Source organism: Cryptotermes secundus, unplaced genomic scaffold (assembly GCF_002891405.2).
Source record: "Cryptotermes secundus unplaced genomic scaffold, Csec_1.0 scaffold1437, whole genome shotgun sequence".
NCBI classification, from domain to species: domain Eukaryota; kingdom Metazoa; phylum Arthropoda; class Insecta; order Blattodea; family Kalotermitidae; genus Cryptotermes; species Cryptotermes secundus.
The window spans coordinates 261,354-284,675 of NW_019731298.1; the positions used below are offsets into that span (position 1 = coordinate 261,354).

A 23,322-nucleotide genomic window follows, 5' to 3' on the forward strand; every position below is an offset into this window, starting at 1 on the left:
TATGTGCGCTACAAATTTATTTAATGATAATCCTGTGTCACATTTTCACCAAATTTTGAAGCATTGGCAAAAACAAATGTCTCTGGACAGCTTTCTAGTAAAAAAGAATTACATATGTATCATAAATATTAAACTAATTATTTCGATTTTTTTTTTCTGCAAATTGAATTCACATTCCAGGTTGGTTCATTCCACATAGAAGAAAAGATGAAGATGATTCACGCTTCTTAACAATGTATATATAATTTTCTTTGAATAAACGTTATACATAATTTTTTTTAGTATTTTTTTCGGCATGGAACGCATTATTGTATTTTACATTAATTTATACGTGGAAAAACTGTTTCGCTTAGTGAGTGTTTCGCATTACGAGTAAGATTCTGGAACGAATTATGCTTGTTAAGTGAGGTCCCACTGTATTCTTAAATGCTCTTCCTCTCAAGTCTCAACATTACGTAACTTCTTGCATAACTTTCAACAGGCATTCCATATATCATATATTATGTTACAACAAAATGACTAACTATTGTAGATATGGGTCTGTACCTGCACATTCATAATTACATGAACATATTTCATTTTCCCTCGGTAATATATATACAATATATGGTTATGATGTGAAGACACTGGTTTATCATCAATTATCTACTTCATGCACTTACGTTGACCCCATTTGCCTGTTTTTGGATTGATATAGTTGGGATAGAGACCACGTGGTTTGTCCATGCTCTGAATCACACGTCGGATGTGGTCCACTTTGGCACGGTACACTGGGTCACCTGTCACATCTGACAAGTACGCAAACTCAAGATGCAGAGTTCCCACCTCTGACAAAATGCTGCAGCCGCCACTTGCCCAGCCATAATTCTTGCTTGACTGCCAAATAATCGCACTGATTACTTACAAGAATACTGACTGATTACATGCTACATAGGCCAGGTGAAACTGGAATATGTTTTGGATTATGCATTTATTTATTTATGAATTGTTTAGCTGAGTAAGTAAAGTAATGGGCTACGGCTAAAGGGCTGCAGGTTCATTTCCAGTAGGGGCATTAAGAATTCATTCTTTGGCACCATATACACAATAACTTTGAGCTCATCAATAATTACTAGAGGTTTATCTTCCTGGGAACAAAATGGTCAGAGCATGAAGCTGATAAGGTGAAGATGGCCTGGACAAAGAGGAAAAGGCTAAAATGTCTGCCCCTGCAGGGAACTGAACTTGGATTCTCTGCTTATGCAGCCCACAGCCTAGTAACTACACTCAGTAAGCTATCTGTCTTTTATTCTCCCTTAATTAACCTTGAAATGCAAGAGATGATCACACAACACATATTTAAATTTAATTAAAGAGAATTTCAGTGTACACATAAACTGTTTCTTGATGAGAAGAGTGAATGAAATGTTTTACCCCTGTTTTAATGTTGATTAGGGAGTGTGGAATGCCAGTCTGGGTCTGGAATGCAGGCAGCAGCTTCCTTGCAACCTGTTCAGCTTTATCCCGGAAAATAACATCTCCTGTCAGAGCAAAGCATGTCAGAAGACCACCCACAAAACGGATGTTTGTTTCAAATACTGAGAGGTCTGTGGTCTGTAAACAGAAAAGCAATTTACTCTTTACAATATAATACATATTTCTAGGCTTTTCTACATGTGCAAAAGAAGTGGAATACTTCTTCAGAATATGGACTCTTATAGTATTAAAATCATACTAGTTTTGAGCATTACACACAAATCTCTTTAAAACACTACAAACAAAGCAATAGCAGTTTCACAGAGGGGGCACGCGGTGGCGTATTAGTTGAGGCACTATGCCACAAGCTGGAAGGTTGCGGGTTCAAGTCCCGATGAGGTCACTGGATATTTTTCAATTGACCTAATCCTTCCAGCCACACTATGGCCCTGGGATTGACTTAGCCTCTAACAGAAATGAGTACCAGGAATTAATTAAATAATTTTCCTGGGGAGTAAAGTGTGGCCAGCGGGTATGGCTGATGACCTTACCTTACCTGACCTTACCTTACCTTACCTAAATAATGTGGGACCCTCAACGTCTCACAACTCTATGTACCTTCACGGCCTGTTACAGGGATAGCTTTGCTTTACTTTACTTTACTTTTTCACTTAGCAGTTTCACAGAAGTGAGTACAGAGAGGTTAAAAGAAAAAATCAGGAAGAGTTGATTTACAGCTTCAGTTAGTGACATCTCCTACAAACACATCTCCAACATAAACATAGAAATGGATATAAAGTATGTAGTATATAACTTTCCCACTATATTACAAGACCAAAAAATGGGCAAAATGTTTGTTTTGCAGGTTAACAATTAACAACAGTTTGTATGAAGCCTACATAACAACAGTTAAAAAAAAATTCCTAAAGCCAGAACAACCACAATACATACGAAAACCTTGCATTTTACTCAGAAGAAATACATATTGTATAATTTTACATATACTTATATATAATTTTAATATCATGTGATCTTTCATCACAGGAGCCTCTGAAGATGGTCCTATGGACCAAAACATTTAAATTGATTATACTAACTCAAGTTTTTACTACAGCTACTTGCTAGCTGTCTTATTTGCTGACAATTACGGTTTACTGTCTAGCACAGTTCTGATAAATACAGTAAAACCTGTCTTAAACGGAATCTCAAGGGACAAGAAAAAATTCCGCTGAAGCCAGGTTTCCGTTTAATCTAGGTATACTACAATAACTAAACCAGGACATAAACTTATTTGAGACAAAACAAAACAACATGCTCATTAATTTATTCATGCTATAATCACTGAACACATGCAAACATTACACTGAACAGGAAAAAATTGCAGTACTCACTTTTTATAATTTTACCAGAACTCGGGCAGAGTTTTTTGCATGCAGTTTACTCTCTTGGCTGCCTGACTTTCCACAAACACTTTAGCTTGAGAAATTAGAGTAAGCATGTCTGAATCATTCTGTTGCACGGCAAACTCCTGCAGTGCCTTTAAACTGTTGGCAGCATCCTGATAAGTCTTCACTCCACACTTTTCTTCTTCTATCACAATGGCATTTTTCTCTTCTTCCTCTTCCTCCTCCTCCTCCTCTCTTCCTTTTTGATTTTCTCTAACATTCTCAACTAATACATCGATATCCACTGTGTCTGGTTCTGTTTGCACATCTTTGTCTATGTTGATGTAGTCCTCAGCATTGCAGTTACTGAAAGCAGCTTCATTCATGCAATGTTGTAAGTCCTTCTGGGCATTCTCATTTTCTACAGTAGGAGTACCTTCTACCATAGAAAATCCTACTTTTTCGAAACACTTTGTCACAGTTTCTGGTAACAACACCTTTGCTGCTTGACTTAACCAAATAACCGCATCTAGAACCAAGGCAGTTCTTGCAAGTTCAGAGGCGGATGATGTAGAATCTATATTGATGAGCAAAGATTGCATTAATAATTTACGATAGTGAACCTTAACATTCCGAATGATGCCCTGATCCACTGGTTGAGAAACACTAGTGGTGTTTGGAGGGAACCAAGCAAGTCACATGTTGGAAAGTTTGATATGGGGGTGGCATGTTGCGTTATCCAAGAACAACAAAACATGCCGGTTTTGCATTTTCATTCTACCACTGAAGGGCATTAACCATTCCTCCATGATCTGTGACATCATCCATGCCTTTTTGTTGGATCTCCACTCAACAGGAAGTATGTCTATGTTTCAGAAGCATCGTGGCTTTGCTGCCTTGCCAATCACTAAGGTTTTCTCCATTTCACCTGACATAAACTACACGGAAAAACAGTCAATCTTTCTTTGCACAGTTTTCCTCGCAAACATTTTTCACCTTTCAAACATAGCGATTTATTCGGAAGCGCGAGGAAGAACAGTCCAGTCTCATCATTGTTCGCTATGTTTTCAGGTTCATATCCCTCGATTATGGATGGCAATTTAGCTTCCCATTCCTCAATGGTCTCACTATTTACATCACTTGATTCACCACAAAGTTCATTAAAAACTATGCGATGTCTTTTGCGAAAACTCTCCAACCATCCGTTAGATGCTTTGAATTCAGTCTTCCCCAGTTTTTCAGCGACTTTTTTAGCATATTCCTGTACCATAGGACCCGACAACCGGTGATTTTTCGCCCTCACACTGACAAACCACTCCCACACTATTTCATTAATGTCTTCATTTGCAGTTTTCTTAAGTTCTCTTTTTATTTTCCCATTAGCACAAGCTTCCCACCTCTTCAAAATTTCCGTTTTCTTCTTTAGAATCTCGACGACGTTAAACATCTTCATGATCTGCTTAGCAGACGATTTATTTTGCTCACTCGCATGAATCACTTTTAATCTTGTGTTAAGATCAAGCACAACTCTTGTCTTTGTATCCATGATGACAACTGCTAGACTAAAGTAAAACTGTAGGCCTAGAGCCCTTAGAGAATACAATTTCCAGAAGGGAAAACAATTCTGCTGAATCTCAGTGCAGGTAGTGCAGTACCGTTAGAAGCTTATTTTAAAGAGTTAGAGAAAACAAAATTCTGTAGAATGTACAGGATGCCCAAAATTATTCTAAACGATGCACTCCGGAAGATTGGAAATTTTCCGTACAAAGGCTTATTTTGATTTCCACTGTCCGCGTTAGACAGTTTCCGTTTAATCCAGGTTATTTAACATATTTTTCAGCCCCAAAGTCAAGGGACCTGAAAATATTTCCGTTTAATAAAGGGTCCTCTTAAGGCAGGTTTTACTGTACATGTATTTGATATCTATTATACATGAATATGATCAAACTTCATTCTACAAGAACGAGCAATTCATTTAGACAAAGGATCATATAAGTTCCTTTTGAATAGCTAACAGAGTGAAATAGCACTTTCATTTGCATTATGTTTGTGATATGTCCAGCCATTACAGTGTGGCAAATAAAATCTATGAAGTGTTTGTAACACTAAAATACATGTCGATTTCAGAAACAGATGACATTGTCAATAAAACTCTACTCTCTCATACTTTTCCTGTTCTCACTTTATTCAAAGAATTACAGTAAGGCTGATTCTCTTTCAACATTAATTTATAAACTGAAGAAACTGTCTCGGTATTTTCCAAGATGGCACACTAAATTTTCTTTGTAAACACAATTATTATGTAATCTGTTCAGTGAAAACTGTCAAATTTAAATACAACATTAATTAATCAATGGAAACAAAATTTCTCAACAGGCATTCTCGCGAGATCTAGTGAGAAATGTTTCCTTGTGACTATCAGACGTTTTGACACATCACTATTATATAAATCTTCTACACCTATTATTTTGTACATACATACATACATACATACATATACATTTGCGTTTCAGATTATTCACAAATGTGCACAGGCACAGAATATAAAACATGTCAACAAGCCAACAAGACATTGGAAACTTGTACATTCACAAACAAAATTACTAGCATATATAATCCATACTTGTCAAAAAAACACATAAAAAATGTTAAAAGAAAATACAGATTGCAGCAAATACACATACAATAGTTAAAAAGCAATACAAATTGCAACAAGTACACATACAATAGTTAAAAAGCAATACAAATTGCAGCAAGAATATATAAGCACAGCCAAGGACATAGAGTTAAATGAAGTGTACACTGTCAGACACCTCTTGACAGGTCTTGACAGAAAAGCAAGAATTCCTCAACAGTATAAGAAGGGTNGTTGTGTAATATATCTTATAACACACACCCTATTCCCTTGAAACATGCAACTCTCCAGATCAAATAGTTTGTCATGGAACTGCCACACAGCACCAAGAAGGCTTCCCTGTTCCTTCTGCCAGTATGGTATATAAGTCTGGATAGAATTTTTCCTCCCTTGTCACACATTTCAATAATATCCCATAACCTATCCCATATTCTAAACAATAATACTATGTGATATAGACAATTAATAAACCATAATCACCCATGACATATCAACCACTTGCAAACATCAGGAGTTCATACACAGAATGAAATGCCTAAATGCTCCTCATCTTTTGCAACTGAACAGCTGTCTTCAAGACGTTATTGAAAAATTCATATTTCCTATTATTACAAAGTATATCAGTGATAAAATGACTTACTGCCAAGTTGATGTCAAAATTCTCTGCTATCCAATCCCTGCCCTCTTTGAATTCCTCTTCCAAACCCATGATATACAAGGTGTCCAAACCATCAACAATTGTTGCACCCAGGGACATGGATCCAAAGATGCTTGCACTATGACCCCTTTTACTGATTGGCCGCAGCTCATTCTTCCCCCAGGCATAGCGCATATAATTGTCCCACGCATGTTTCATCATCTGCAACAAACAAATTCAAACATGTTAAGATGCTTGATCATACAGTAACATTATAGCTTAGCCAGGTTCAAATGAACTGGAATACGTAGCTGAAATGAGACTTACTGATGTGTTGGCTGCGCCATAGCTCAAGCAGTTAGTCACTGGCTTCCCACCGGGTCTGGTCAAGTGGGATTTGTGGTGAACAAAGTGGCGCTGGAGCAGGTTTTTTCCGAGTACTTCGGTTTCCCCTGCCAATCTTCATTCCACCAATTGCTCCACAATCACCCTGACCTATCATCTGGGACTGGTACAATAGGCCAGAAGAGACCACAGTACAAGGGACTTAGTCCCACCCCACTAGCAATAAAAAAAAATACTGATGTGTTACTCACTCACGCTTAAGAGGCCATAATTTTGCAGTCATGATAACAATTCCACCATACGGATTCATCATTATACAAAACATGCACACTGAATGTTCAAACTCTTAAAGCTCCAATACACTGTCAGGGTTCAGTATACATATACTGTACAGGACCTGAAACAGTGTACCCCATAATGCAGTGCACACAATTACCAATGACGTTCTTTGAAGTCTATAAAGCTTACTTAAAAGCAAAAATAACGAAATGCAAAGTAGTGAAATTCTCCCATTTCAAATTTCAGTAGAATCTGTGGAATCGTTTATAGCACGCACAGAAAATTTCATTTATGTTCTTAAGTACATCAGTACGGATCAATAAGGCTGACAATCGGCCTTGCCAAACAACTTTCGCTAAAAGCCTCTCTTAACGAATTTCAACAAAATCTATGAAACGGTTCATGGGACAAATGGGACAATTCCATTTATGACCTTAATTGAATTGAATTGAATTTATTTACACTCTATAAATCCTAATCAGGTTAGTACCTTTGGATACAGAACAAGTCAAAAGGTTACATACATAAGTACAGGCAATTTTAGCTTAAAAATTAATATAACTTAATTTTACATCATTCTCTATTTACATTGAAGTATTCATCTAAAGAGTAGAAGGAATGAGCATGTAGATAATTCTTTAACTCTGATTTAAACTTTTTAGTATCACTGCCCAAGTTTTTAATACTTTGTGGCAGATTGTTGAACACTTTTATGCCAGTAAAGTAGACTCCTTTTTGATATACTGATAAAGTTGATGAGGGTAAAGTAAAAGTTAAGTAAAATAGGTTTCATTTTGGATCAATATGGTCAACACTGGGATTATCGACAACTTCTAGTAAAAGTATCTCAGGTCAAATATGAAGAATATGTCACGTGGTTTAGGCGCTGAGGTAGGTCAAAGACAGACATGACATCCAAGCATGACGCTCTTTTCCTACTTCGTCTGGAACGCCTAAAAAGAACTAGTATAACAAATACATGGAATGAGTAAAAAATGGAAAATAATTTGTCAATTGGAAATCGTTTGCTCCTGTAGATTAATAATCAGCATGTTACTTATGAAACATGGCAAGTGATGACTAGTTATTTCATGGGTTAGTAAATTCCTCCGGCAGGAAAGACAGAAGTCAAAGATTGCAATATTAAGATTGGCATTGCAAAGCTAAAGCACCACTCCATACCTTTACAGCTCTTAAATATACAAGGCAGCACGCAGTAGCGTAGTTGGTTCAGGCACTACGCTACAAGCCGGAAGGTAGCCGGTTCGATTCCCGATGAGGTTAATGGATTTTTCAATTTATCTAATCCCTCCAGCCGCACTATGGTCCTGGGGTCGACTCAGCGTCGGACATAAATGAGTACCAAGAATCTTCCTGGGGGGTGGGGGGGGGTAAAGGGCGCCCAGCGTGTAAGGCTGACAACCTTATCGCCATCTGTGAGCTGACTGTCTAGAGAAAAATGTGGGAGCTTCGATGTCTCACAAACCTATGGGCCTCTATTGCCTGTTACAGGGATAGCTTTGCCTTTTCAACTCTACAAGAATGAAGATTTACCTCTTTTATTTTATTACGTTGCATCAACGTTCCATTGGTTTCACTGGTCTGCGAGTTCTCAGTTGTTGTTTCTACGTATGAAGTTGTCAATGCATTACAGTCAGTGCTAGATTCTGGTTCAGCAGTGGTGACAGCTGCTGAAACACTATTTGCTTCTGCTGCAGCTTTTGCCAGGGATGTATTCAGCACCACTGGAGGGTGCGACTCCACTGCCAGAGGACGCTGACAAGCCATTAGGACTAACACAAGCGTTACAACAGTCACAAGCGAAACAACTGCATTCACTACTAAATAACGCATATTTACTGTTAAAATGTAACAATTCTGCAATTGTACGGCATCCCTCAATCCGATCTTCTTCAAAGTAGTGTTATAACTTCTTCATAGGACGAGTTTGATTCTACAAGCGAACTGTTCGACTTAAAGAAATGAACGTTTTGATGAACACAAGATAATTTAGTTCGTGTGAACTGCCTATAACGTTGAACGCAGAACAGTCTGGCAGCATCGGTTGTTTCAGAGGCAATCTGATGGCAAGACGAAAGGTTACATGAAATATGATAACAAGCACTGAGTGGATTCAAGGACACTAACTCATGACTTGATTTGCAGAACCCCACCTCATCAAAAAAAAAAAAAAAAAAAATATTAACCATAATTGAAGAAATTTCTTTTAAAATAAATTTGATTCACATGCATGAAAGCTAGACAAGAGACATAGTAAACAGTCGTCATTTAAGTTTAACATGGAAGAAAACTATACACAACAACTTAAAACAAGAACCTCTGGGAAGAATTACTAACCTACTTTCTATTTCCTATAAATTCTGTCTGGTAAACTGCTGCTGTGGCCTTGCGACGAGGTGATCACCTGCCCAAGGAGTCCTACCGTATGTCTAAGATCTAGTAAACCGAAGTGAAACGGAGAGTTTCATGGAGGTAGGCCTAGGCCCAAATGAGGGGTGTAGCGCCAATGGGAGAAGAAAAAAAACTGCTGCTGTACCTTGCCATCTCAGTCTCTCTACAAACTATTGGTCGGTTGGGTAAATTTCTGCTGGTCTTCGCCAACACAGTCAATCTTGTGTTCCGATCTCCTCGGGACCTATGGCTATATTTGTGTTCTTTCCAAGACTTTTCCTTGTTTTAAAACTGGACTTCCTCTTCGACGACAGGCAGGGTATGACAGCTACTGGTCACTCCCCCTCTAATGGGGGTGACTCCAGTGGGCACTCATTCGCTAACTTGCCCTCTCATACACACACACACTCGACTCCATTCTCTCCCATCATTCTACAAACTGACTGACTGCTAAATTGCTGCTGGTCCTCGCCAGCACAGTGATTCTTGGTTCCGGTTTCACTGCCTGACGGTTCTGGGAGCCTTCACCAAAAACTCAGTCAGAGTTAATTTAAGACTGAACGTTTACTGTCAATCAGCCCGTCTTGGCGCCGCCTCTTGAGACTATGACCAGAGTTTTTGGCGGGGGAGGGACAACAGAACCCTTAGTCATACTCCTTATGTAGCATCCTCTCTCGCGAGAGGATGGGTTTGTCTCATATATAGTCAAAGTCAGAGTTATTTACGACTGATGGTTTGACACCAATCAGTTCGTCTTAGCGTCAAGCACCTTGAGACTCACGACCATAGATTTTTATTTTCAATTAAACCCCTGCATTGACAACCTATCTAATTGGAAGATGGGCCTGTCTCTTATGCACATGCTTGGCCTTTCGTCAAGTCTACGAATCGCACATGTATAATGTCATTGAAAATTCCTCTTTTTGCATTGCATACAAGTCCTCTGTCAGTACATGCATTGCAAAGCAGATCATGCCTACATTACGTATAGCATCTTCCAGTTTGGAGATTGTGCGGGAGGCCAACAATTCCTCACTGTAAAAAAGAACAATCTGGACCTCGGATTTGGCCGTATGTTTACTGGAAAGAGCTAAGCTAGTGTTTCTCTAACTGTGGTCCGTGGCGGTCCATTAGATGGTCCGTAGTATTATATAAACCACACAGTATTATATAACATGCACTATATAAAGTATTTTAAATTAAAAGACTGTGCTGACCCACTGCTTAAAAGAATTATTTTAAATTCGTGGACAGGGATGAAAAGTTGGTTATGGCAACTTTAACTACAAATTTTCTCCCGTTCGCAGGAAAGAAAACACAACTGTATGCCCTTTACGGCTAAGGTGAATATTATTAAAGCGGAGTGGTCGCGAGTGCACCACCACATCGGAGTGGATGTATTTAGCTCTGGAACGGGACTTTAATACTGGGGGTTTGCACTCTGGAACTGACGAAAGCCGCGAATCTCCAAACAACACAGATTGCGAGAGTTGAGGTTCTCACTGCGACGAAGCTATGGTCCTCTGGGACATGAACCCGGAGTATTCCGGTAGATGAGTTCCAACATTTCTAAGGAACGTCTCTCTTCTACCCTGATTTGAGGCAGCATGTTCCGTCGAAATGTTCGTACCGATTTTCCAAATTACATGTCGTCATATACCAAAAGACCATAAGCTTAACGCAGATGAGCTACGAAGAAGCCAAAGCAAACAAAAAACAAACTCCGTGGCCTGTAGTCCGCAAGCGAACTATACCGACCGAGCGACCGCCGCTTGTCGGCTAAGTTAGTGCCAACTTTAGCGGATAGACGGTGTCGCGTGGTCAGCGCAACGCATCCCCAAAGTCGTTAATTTCGGTTTTCTAGACCGAAATCGCTATTTTTCCATTCAAGCAGCTCCTCAGTTATCCTCACGAGACTGAGTGAACCCCGTTCCAGACCTACTACTACTACTCAGAAAATGTGGTAGCTCTGGGAATCGAACCCGGGACCTCTGGATCTGTAGCCAGGAACTCTGACCACTAGACCACAGAGGCGGTCAACGTGAATGTGAGATGCCAATTATTTTGCGCATAAGTGACAGTGTCTGAGGATTTTTTTTAACCACAACACATGACAAACAATACAATATGTACATCCCACCGCGGCGGCCCGGGTTCGATATCGGGTCTGGTCGAGTGGGATTTGTGGTGAACAAAGTGACGCTGGAGCAGGTTTTCTCCGAGTACTTCGGTTTCCCTTGCCAATCTTCATTCCGCCAATTGCTCCACAATCACCCTCACCTATCATCTGGGGCTGTTACAATAGGCCAGAAGTGGCCGCAGTACAAGGNTTTTCTGTGGGTGCACACCGTAGCATAGTGGTTAAGGCACTATGCTACAAGTCGGAAGGTCGCGGGTTCAAATACCAATGAGGTTATTGGATTTTTTCAATTGACCTAATCCTTCCAGCCGCACTATGGCTCTGGGTTTCACTCAGCCTCTAACAGATATGAGTACCAGGAATTAAATAAATAATTTTCTGGGGAGTAAAGCGCGGCCGGCGCGTAAGGCTGACAACCTTACCGCCATCTTTGAGCCGATTGTCTAGATAATGTGGGACCCTCAACGTCTCACAACCCTATGGGCCTTCATGGCCTTGTAGAGGGATAGCTTTACTTTTTTACTTTACAACTTTGTGCGGCAATCATGAATATCCGCTTTCTGAGTATGAGCATGCGTAGTCACTGTTCTCTTCACCTTCCTGTTTACCATATATCAAACCACAAGGTTCTTATCTCGCGCGCGCGTGTGCATGCGTGCGTGTGGATGAAAGTTACGTAAAAGTCAAAATGTGGTCGTGCTTCTCAAAAGAAGCGTCGCTACAATAAACAGAAGCAATAAAAGAAGCCAGAGTTACAGCTACTCACGATATGGAAAGTGCACATGGCAACAGCCAAACTATAAGTCGGATATACACGGCCTGTATACGGGGCTCATATCGAAACACCCAACGTAAATGATCTTCCGCCATTATTTTCAAGTTATTGTTCCTTTTCTATTCTAATAATCACTCTATAATTGCAGTTTCTTTATTCTCTTAATATCCAACTAAATATTCGTAAACAATTCAGACTCTCGTATACGACAGCCTTGACTGGTCAATAGCAACGGCACTACAGGCTTGAATTTTAGAATCCCTATCACGTAGCTGGTTCCTGTCATATGCACAGCGACAGGCATAAGACGAGAAATGGCGAAGGTAATGGGGTAATCTAAGCAAGAGAACAATCCCTCATCTGTCAGTTTAAACAGGGCCAAACTCCCGATGTAAGACGGACAATCTATAAGTTTGTTCTATAATACGTTTGGTTTTTATTAAGTCATCTTGGACTTCTGGATTTGAGGTTCTATGGGAGGTGACTATGAAGAGTGTTATCATCTGGGATATGACGCCGTGTACTCTGGTTGAATTTCACCGACGTTATTGTCTCCATCGTCCAAGCTGAAGATATGCTAGGCAAACACAGGGCGCAAGAAGCAAGCAGCAGTTATTTATTTCCAACGCAGTCTCAGTAACAAAATGGCCACGAAGAAATGAATATGAATATACGTACTTCTTTGTAAGGGTCACACGGTAGGGTAGTTGGTTGAGGGGCCATGCTACAAGCCGGAAGGTCGCGGGTTCAAGTCCCGATGAGGTCAATGGATTTCTTTCAATTGCCCTAATCCTTCCAGCCGCACTATGGCCCTGGGGTCGACTGAGCCTCTAATAGAAATGAGTACCAGAAATATTCTTGCGGGTAAATGGCGGCCGGCGAGTAGGGCTGACAACCTCGCCGCCATCTACGAGCCGATTATCTAGAAAATGTGGGAACCTAAACATCTCACAACCCTATGGGCCTCCACGGCCTGTTACAGGGAAACCTTTACTTTTTTTTTTTACTTTTTAAGGCTAAAAGCGTACGTGATGAGGACGTAAGGGTAGACGGGTTTTCAACCAATTTGGCTTAACAACCTTTAAAGTCAGATACTAACAAGTGATCCCCGACAATCGAACTCCGTGTGGAAGTTGCCTTGTAACCTATTTGGGTTCCCGGTTATTGATACAACAGCAAACCTATAACAGCACACACTGCCGGAGCCGCCTTTTCAATTTTTCATAACGGAATATTGGGGTTGGAGAAGGGCAATGCATCGTAGCATACTGTTGTGAAGGCAAGGAAGCGAAAGTAATTCCATACGTCCACAAACCCATATCAATACACATGCAAGCACGTATATTTGATCGTAACGTGATATATGAAGCTCCTAACTAAATTCAATTACTTCTCTGCGTTGACCTCTGCAGACAGAGGTTTTCCTACTGGCTGATCCCCTAACAAGAGTACCTTGGAATATATAACACCTCTGTAGGCAGAGGTTTCCTTGTTGGTTTTTTATTGCTAGTGGGGTGGGACTAAGTCCCTTGTACTGCGGGCACGTCTGGCCTATTGTACCAGCCCCAGATGACAGGTGAGGGTGATTGTGGAGCAATTGGTGGAATGAAGATTGACAGGAGAAACCGAAGTACTCGGAGAAAACCTGCACCAGCGCCACTTTGTCCACCACAAATCCCACTTGACCAGCCACGGGATCGAACGCGGGCCGCCGCGGCGGGAAGCGAGCGACTAACCGCTTGAGCTATGGCGCGGCCTTCCTGTTGGTTGATCCCCTTACCATACTAGAATGTCTAATACGTTAAATATAACAGAACCCACTTCACTGATAAGTAACAGTACGTTCTGAGAAGACATTAAGACGCCTGCTCCAGTTCATAAGGCAAGGACAGCAAGAACAATATTAATAATTATACAATGTTGTATCACTATCTCCACCAGTTCTCATTCCGACTTCATTAAATTTTACATGATAGAATCTTAAAGCCTCGGTTTGCCAGACAAGACAACTCAAGATTTAATACTACCGCACATTAGAAAGTCTCAAAAGCGCATTTGAGACAGACCTATTACATGTTGACAGAAGGTAAAGTTGTCTCCGTACTAATCACCAGAAGACGAACGCTACGAGGTACAGTTCCATGCATACCGATACAATTAAGAGTACCATCCAATGTAATCTGTACGAGGTAATTTATTTCACTGCCTTTACATGTTCTGATCCATGTGTCATCTTCAGAAGACATACATTAAGAGAACTATATTTAAAGGTGCTTTACAATTATAATATATATCATATTGTCTAACATTATTAATTGCCTTAGTTACAATCCAGATCGGGTCTGGGGACCCACCCAACCTCCTATCCAGTGGGTACCGGGGACGAATTCCCAAGGGGTAAAGCGGCCGGAGCGTGAAATTGACCACTCACCTCCATCTAGCGCCGAGGCCAAGAATGGTTGAGCTATACCTCTACTCATAAATACGTTTTCATGGCACAGTGCTTAATTAATTAAGCAAAGGGACAACTTTTCCTTTCTCTGTTTACGTCTAGTTATAACATATGAGGTATGACCGTATTACTTTCTTCTTGACTACCGGCATCTGTTACTTGTTTCTGTTGTACGCAGTTTTCATGCTCCGGTTGCATTTCTCATGGTATGCATTACGTACAAGGCTTTGTGAACACCAAATATCGGTCTGGAAGTGGTGAAAATAAAATTCAGTCCCCATGCTGAAAACAACCCCGGTCGCACAGTCCGTATACCGTACCTAACAGGGTTACTTTCGGGAGAACAATAAGCAACAATTTCCTGTATATCAGCATTTACATTTTTCTTCACCCACGCTTTTACTCAGGCGACGTAATTAGAGAAGCATCAAACTTTGTCATACAGCTGACACTTTCTTTACACTGATTAATTAGTTTGTTCTGGCACAGAACTAATTATGTTGACTTGTTCATTCATCACATCAATAACACAGGTGATTACTACTCGTATGTTTTCCATATCTGCCTCATTAGCGTTGTGAACGTAAATCAGTGACACCAACCTTGATAATATTTGTGTATCATTTCATCCAGGGATGAACTTCTGTAACTCTGATGGCCATGAGTAAATTGTGAGATGTGACTGAAGGACATATACACCAATAACGATCGCTGAAGATAGTTTAAATACGAGTATACCAAATTTATTGTGAACGAAAAATTATGAGAAAGCACAATACACACAGGAAAGCATGGTAGTTGAAGTGAATCAAATGAACTAACGTAATTTGGAATATTTACAACGCGAGATAACAGTTGAAAGTTGCAATTTACTATTCGAAATATGAGGTAACAGGTAGGGGCAGAAGTTCTTTGTCAGTTTCGACTATCTCTTTATAGCCGTTACCTCAAAATTACCATGGAAACGTTTCATAAATCACTAATTTCGATTATTACTATTCAGATAATAAGTTGTAGGCCATGCGAACAAGTGTATAATTTCGTGCACCGGCTTAGTGAAACGGTTAAAAAAAAAAAGTAAAGCTATCTCTGTAAGAGGCCATGAAGGCCCATAGGGTTGTGAGACGTTGAGGGTCCCACATTATCTAGACAATCGGCTGAAAGATGGCGGTAAGGTTGTCAGCCCTACACGCCGGCCGCGCTTTATTCCCCAGGACAATTATTTATTTGATTCCTGGTAGGGAATACAATTAAATATTCGCCAAAGTGTGACAAGTATATGAGAGACGCAAGGTTCAGCACAGAACGACTACAGCCGATGTACCCCATCTGCAATGAGATGTATGTAATGCCTACACACGAAGACAGGATTCGAAGCTACGATGCACAGCGTGGTGGCATGAAGTATGTCACAACTATGAATCTGTGGATTTATTTAAACGCGATCCTTGTTGAACTGCCATCTTAGCAAGAGTGCGGGTTAAACTGATGAAAATGCACTGTTCCATTACGACTAAATATCCTTTACTAGAAAAGTAAATTCAATTAAAGTGTTCCTACACATGTATGTTACTTCCTCATTCTAGCAATCGCGCTAAAAATTACTGCAGCGTCGCCAAGTTACACAACTTCCACCTATCGACAGACGGATGTTAACAAAATGAGTTAAGATGTTCATTATGCAAACTTTAAGTCGTCCACCATTATGGTACAGGACATGTTATTAATTCGAATATTAAAGTGCTTCCTTTCTTTTAGTTTACACTACTTTATATTTATCACATGAAAAAAGTACATAACGTGTAAGCGTAAGGGCGAAGCTGAGCTCCTCAACCTAGTCACATGTTCTATCCCAGAAATAATTAATTGAAATTCGTTTAACTTTGGTACTAAAAGTCAGATTAATTTAATTACCGTTCGTACCCTTTCAACACGATGCCCCATTTTATGTTCAGCTCAATTCAAATCGCATGTGTTCTTAGAAACGGGCAACTGTACAAAATACTGGTGAGATAAAGTAAAGGTGTCCCTGTGCTTAATCAATTAAGTACTATGCTATGAAGATACATGAGGGAGTGAAGGTATAGCTCCACTATTTTTGACCTCGGCGCTAGATGATGATGACTGTCAGCTTCATGCCCCGGCCGAGTTACCCTCGGGGAGTCGCCGGTACAAATTGGATATGGGGCTGGGTGGGCCCCAGAGCCAGTGTGGACGCTGTGGAGTAGAGAAAAATCTCTTGTCCCCCGCCGGGAATCGAACATCGGTCGTCCAGCCCGTAGCCAATCGCTATACCGACCAAGATATCCCGGCTCCTCAAAAAAAGGGGGAAAAAAAAACACACACACAAACAAACAAAAAAAAACTGTACATCGCATAAAATATAGATATAACTTAAACTGTATTTCAGGTGCTTCTGTATGTGGAAAATAGTTAACAATATGCGAGGAAAAATTATCTAAAGCATTGTCCAGTAGTGTCATTAGGACTGCAACAATGTATCTGTATTCAATCAAGGTCATTATGTCATATCAAATAAACAGTAGCTCAGTTAGTATAGTGAATGGCTACAGGCTACAGGAGCAGGATAAGGATCCAGATACGGACACGAATTTTTCACTTCGCCCCCATGTACAGACCTACTCTGGGGCCCAACCAGCCCCTTACCCAGTAGGTACCGGGGGGGCCCTTCCCCCAGGGTAGAGTAGCTGAAGCGTGAAACTGACGACTCAAAATGCGTGAACCTGTCTTCCCCCCTTTCTCCCTTGAGTTTTCACGACGTGGTGCTTCGTCTCAGCGATAACTTATCTAACATGTTTACTTGTTTACGAGAAACACTGCCTGTCCTCTTTTCATGTGTAAGAACAGATGGGGCTATATATACAACTTTTGGAAATCTAAGACCCAGTAGAATAAGTAAAAAAAAGTAAAGGTATCCCTGTAACAGGCCGTGGAGGCCCATAGGGTTGTGAGAAGTCGAGGCTCCCACATTTTCTACATAATCGGCTCTCAGATGGTGGTGAGGTGTCAACCTTATGCGCCGGCCACCCTTTACCTCCAGTAAGTTATCTAGTACTCATTTCTGTTAGAGGCTGAGTCGACCGCAGGGCCATAGTGCGGCTGGAAAGATGAGGTAAATGAAAAAAAAAATTACACTTAATCGGGAATGGAACCCCCGACCTTCCGGCTTGTAGCGTAGTGCCTCAACCAACTACGCTACCGCGTCCCCCTTAGATCCCGCAGAATACGTTTTACAAATTCAGTGACTGTCATATAAGCATTTAATCCACCAGCTGGGCTAATGAGGTAGTACTGCTTCCATCATACAATTCCACAAAACAAACCCCGTGGTTCCTTAGTCCGCAAGCGAACTAGACCGACCGAGCGACGACCGCTTGTCGGCGAAATCAGGGCCAACTTTAGCGGATAGAGGGTGTCGCGTGGTCAGCGCAACGAATCGCCATGGCGGTTAATTTCGGTTTTCTAGACCGAAGCAGCTATTTCAAGGAAATACCGTATTTACGCATGTATAGGCCGCACATTTTTTGCCAAAAATTCTAGAGGAAAACTGGGGTGCGGCTTATATTCGAAATATTCGAAATCACACTTCATTTAAAAAAAATTATATTCATAATTAGTAATACAGGGTGTTCTACTCCTGAAATAATATTCCAAGAAAATTATTTTTTCTATAATTTGTCTGAAAATTGTGCTGCGGCCTATACACGCACGAGGCCTATACATGCGTAAATACGGTAGCTCCTTAATTATCCTCACGAAGCTGAATGGACCTGTTCCAGACCCAATACTTCTCAGAAAATCTGGTAGCGCTGGGAATCGAACCCGGACTTCTGGATCTGTAGCCAGGAACTCTGACCACTAGACCATAGAGGAGTCGATACATTTACGAGTAATAAACACAGAAACACCTTTACGAATAATAAACACAGAAACACCTTTCTTATCATTTTAAATAGTTTTCTAAATGTAAAACCTTCTTAGTGCCTTATCTCTAAAAAAATCACAATTGTACACATCCAGATTTTGTTCGTTATAACGGGAATTTACTGCAATTTTAATGTGGCTTACATTTATATACGTGTCCTCTACTTCGGGTTTTAACGTGCACATTTCGAACATTACAACCGACTATTAAAGACTCCTGCATCTTATTATGGAGGAAGCCGGCTCGAATCCCAGCTGGAATACCGGCTACCTTACGATTCTGTTTTAAGTTGCTCAAATTTTCGAGATGAAAAACAGGTTAGTGTCCACAAGCAGGCAACGACCGCTTCCTCCCGTTCCTTCTCAGTTCACAGTATACAATCATTCTCTCGTCTCATTTACGCTAAATATCCAATTAATACCGTTACATAACTTCTCCCAACGAAGCCCCTTGTCCGGGTGGACAATTCTCTTTACTACGGGATAAAGTGGCCAAAGCACCAATCTGCTCATATCCATCTATGACGACTAGGGTTCTAGTATGCGTGAAGCTTTGTCTCCATGTCGCCTATAAGCTTTCACAGCGTGCAGCTGTACTCCTATCAAGGACAGCAATTCACCGGTTAGTAAACCGCGATTATGATCATTCTGTTTCAGTGATGGACGTGACACATCTGAAAAAGGGGTAGGCTGTCATGTGAAAGCCCCAATAATAGCGGAGAGACTCTGGGGCACTAAACCTGGACAGTGTATTGTTTCGCATGTAGCATATCTCCCAGCATAACAAGAACTAGATTCGATTCCACGTATATGAAAGGTATGACGAACTGTTTTCAATCTCGAGACCAATGCCCACAAACATACTTCTATAGAGTTACATTTTCTTAAGGTCGCGAGTTCAAATCCCGATTAGGTCATTGGATTTTTTTTTCAATTGACCTAATCCTTCCAGCCGCACTATGGCCCTAGGGTCGCCTCAGCCTCTAACAAAAATGAATACCAGGAATTAATTAAATAATTTTCCTAGGGGGTAAAGCGCGGCCGGCGCGTAGGGCTGATAACCTTACTGCCATCTTTGAGCCGATTGTCTAGATAATGTGGGACCCTCAACGTCTCACAACCCTATGGGCCTTCACCGCCTGTTACAGGGATAGCTTTGCTTTACTTTTTATTGACCCTAGACAGGTAACGTGAGGCGCACACTCTAGGGAAATGCGTATACTTCGTTTCCAATGGTACGCGAGCAGAATAGGGACAACGACACGTGCAGACTCGTTGTCCCTGAAGGCGACGTCGGAGCCGGGTGTGTGACGTTTCATTCAATTTCTACCGAAATATTGTACTTCGTAGTATCGATTTCACGTCACATTTACCAGATAAGGTGTACACTACTGAAGAGCACGTTCATGATAACTGCAATCTGTGAATACTCTTGACGTAAACATAAGTTAGATTACTTGAACATATTATTTTTTTTTTGTTCTCTTATTATCAGGGTAGTATATTTAGCTGTATACTTCGTAGAATGCAAAAGACTGTTGAATTCTAAGAGTGAATCGGCGGAGGATAATGTTGGACATGAATCAGTCTATGGCACTGATAGAAAATGGAATGCACCACGTGATTTTGGATCGGCCTAACGAGGCTACAGCACCAACGTCCACAGCAAACCCATCAAAAAGGAGGATATGATTCGTAAGGTAAAGGTATTCCTGTGCTTAATTAATTAAGCATCATGCCATGAAGTCTTATGTGAGAGTGGGGTATAGCTCCACCATTCTTGACCTCGGAGCTAGACGGAGGTGAGTGGTCTGCTTCACGCATCCGTCGCTTTAACACCGGGGTAAAAGCACCCCCCGGTACCCATTGGATAGGAGGCTGGATGGATCCCAGGGCCTGTCTAGATAATTTCTTGCCCATGCCGGAAATCGAACTCCAGCCGTCCAGCTCGTAGGCCGTCGCTATAACGACTTCTTAAGACTCCTTATGACCAGTAAGGGTCACAACAGTTGTCTTAGGTAGGCCGCACACCGGCATGCGTCAAAACATGTAACAGTCAAGACACGATGTCTGCAACATGACGCAAAGAAAGGAGCACAGTTTAAATGAATGAGATTCGAAAACCGCCGCACACCGGTCTGAGTCATAATGCTGACGTCAGCTTCATGCTGCAGACACGTGCAGCAAGACTCGGCATGTTCCTCTTCTGTGCGTCAAGACTCACACCAGTGTACGTTAATAGCTTTCCTATAGCTTGTATCCTGCTTCCTCAACAGTGGCGAGACTTTCTGAAGAAATTCCTTATAGGATTCTGGGGACATTCGATAATAAGACTGGAATTTCNTCTTTTATATTATTTGCACTTGGGACGGAATTTGTATCATTATATCATTTATCGTATGGAGTGCAACAGGATGCTTAAATATAATATTGTAAACAGCTTTCATNTGGATCGTTTAACAAGTCGCGCGCTAAAACGTACGTACCACGTTGAGCACTTACTCATGGAGCTGAGCCCTTCTGGAGGAGCCGCCAATTCTGCAGCTACTCAAGAATTTCCCAGCATTTTATGGAACCCGAAGGTTCATTACCGTGTTCACAACAGCCCTCCACTGGTCCCTATCCTGAGCCAGATCTATCCAATCCATCCCATCCTATCTCTCTAAGATCCATTCAAATATTGTCCACTCACCTACGCCTTGGTCTTCCCTGTGGTTTCTTTCCTTCTGGGTTTCCCACCAATAGCACACATGAATCCACTTCCTTATCTTTCTTTTACGTAATTTAAGCCACATGTACATTAAAATATCTTCCTCACTGGACGACGTCATGTCATCAACTAGAGAAGATGTGATAAGAAGCAGGCATGTGCTACTTTGGTGTGCGGACTCGAGTCTGAATCACGAATGAAGCAAGACTGCGTCTTTTGTCTCATGTCTTGATGCTTGTCTTGACGCAGTTGGTGTGCGGCCGCCTTAGTCTGAATGATGATAAACAGTATTTACGAAGTTCGCAGGTTAATGTAACGCCATAGACAAACATACTATACGAAATGAAAAGTGCTGTATTTTCAATCTGAAAGAAAATATATAGCTTTAAGTACATTACGTTTCTGTCATTCGTTAACTGGGATCATAGTTTTATGTAAAATCTCACAGTGTGCCCCTCCATTGCAAGTGTGCCATAGGACGCTGACTGATGGTCTACCTACACATACCATGTGGTTACTAGAGTCCTGTTAGGAGTGTATATTACTGCAGATCGCAATAGTAAATTTCACCGAAATCAGTAGTGAAGTGAAACACGATTCCACGGCCTCCCCTATATGCGGTTATCACCTTGCAAGGAACATGTAAAAAGTCATTCATGCGGGCTTTCAGTGCTTTTCTGCCTGATACCCTAATTTTCGGAAGAGCTAATTTAAATGAAGTTTGAAACTGATTATGTTTCTCTAAAGACTGGCGGAAGCGTCCGATCTTCGAACCGCTCTTTTTTTTACAATAAACTGTAACGAAACTACTTTTCTGTTATGGCAATCTTAGCGACGGCGTTTCTTGAAACATACTTTACGATAATATCTGTAGAGAAACTGCTTCGATCTTCTACAACTCTTCCCACTTGAATGTATAAACTGAAACATGAAATTTTGTGTACTACAACAAAGAAGTGCTTAATTACTCTTCCTTATGTCGCAATCCAAGTTCTAGAAAGGAAAGATTTTCTTCTTCTACCTTTATCGAATAGCCTCTCTGGCCTGCTTCCATTCAGAATTAATTCTGAAACTGTGAATCTTATACACGTTAGGTAAGAATCCTTGGACGGATGATCAGCTCGTCGCAAGGCCGCTATCTACATAGGACTACACAAACAGAGAATAAAGATAGAGAGATATCCAAGCCTCGAGTGGGATTCGAACCCACGATCAGTGCTTGAGCAGGCGAAAACATTTCATGCTTTAGACCGCGCGGCCACTGTAATAGGCAACTGAAGAATTTTATATAAAATATTACTGACATAGATTTGATCGTAATTATTATTAAATTCATTTTTTAGTCCGCAAGGGTGAGACATTGCATATCTTTTATTAACTTGCCGTTATGCAGCCACATAGACATCTGTTTATACATTAAACAGTTGCAAACCAACGAAACTGCAATGTATGTTGATTACCGGATGCACTATAAAACTGTGTATGGTCGCCTAGCAACAAAACTTCAGAAGAGGAAATGGGGGGAAAGGGACGAACAGCTTTTACCAGGTATACTACTCGTACCTGTGCAGAAGATTCGTCTTCATCAATCAACATTCCGAAAGGACATTCTCATGGAAACCCAAGGCCTTCGCAATTTTTGTAATGTTGCCAACAGCATGTTCCATGACACACTGAATGCTCCCTTCTAGCTTCAATCACTCATGCATGCACTGCCCTTCATGGGTCACTGCGCGTGTATACACTGCCAAAACCCCCAACATTTTCGCGACGAATATTAAAATCGGAAAAATACCTTTCTTAAAAATTATTTCAGGGGAAGCAATTATCAAGTTGAAATTATATTCACATTTTATACTACTAACAGATAATTGCTGTGCTGAAACATTTAAATGTATAAACGATGAACAGAAGAAGTTAAAACCTCGTTTTATTAATGATATGCAAATTCTGCGGTCAAAGAGGCGCGCCCCATTCTAAGTTCAGAAAGTGCTGTATGTTGAGCGGAACATTTCTTTGTTCATTATTTGTAATGAAACCAATATCACGCATCGGAGTCCAGATGAAGCCGGTGTATCAAGCCCCGGCTTAGAGAACCTGAGGGCTCATTACGGTGTTCACAGTATAAACACCGAGCATATCATGCCGACCC

At 40.9% G+C, this 23,322-nt stretch overlaps 1 protein-coding gene across 4 annotated transcripts in view; it reads right to left on the reverse strand.

Moving 5' to 3' along the window:
- LOC111867012 (mannosyl-oligosaccharide alpha-1,2-mannosidase IA) overlaps window positions 1–23,322 on the reverse strand; it is a 96,604-nt gene that overhangs the window by 13,846 nt on the left and 59,436 nt on the right. For 2 of the 4 annotated variants that reach the window (XM_023856470.2, XM_033752508.1), the window contains exons 2-5: window positions 8,291–8,817; window positions 6,116–6,334; window positions 1,414–1,593; window positions 663–876 (exon numbers count right to left, since the gene is read on the reverse strand). In XM_023856470.2, coding sequence (XP_023712238.1) covers window positions 663–876; window positions 1,414–1,593; window positions 6,116–6,334; window positions 8,291–8,590 — 913 coding nt within the window. In that variant the 5' untranslated portion in view covers window positions 8,591–8,817. Of the gene's footprint in view, window positions 1–662; window positions 877–1,413; window positions 1,594–6,115; window positions 6,335–8,290; window positions 8,818–9,094; window positions 9,159–23,322 lie in introns of those variants that run through there. The other 2 variants (XM_023856471.2, XM_023856469.2) reach the window with 2 other exon arrangements.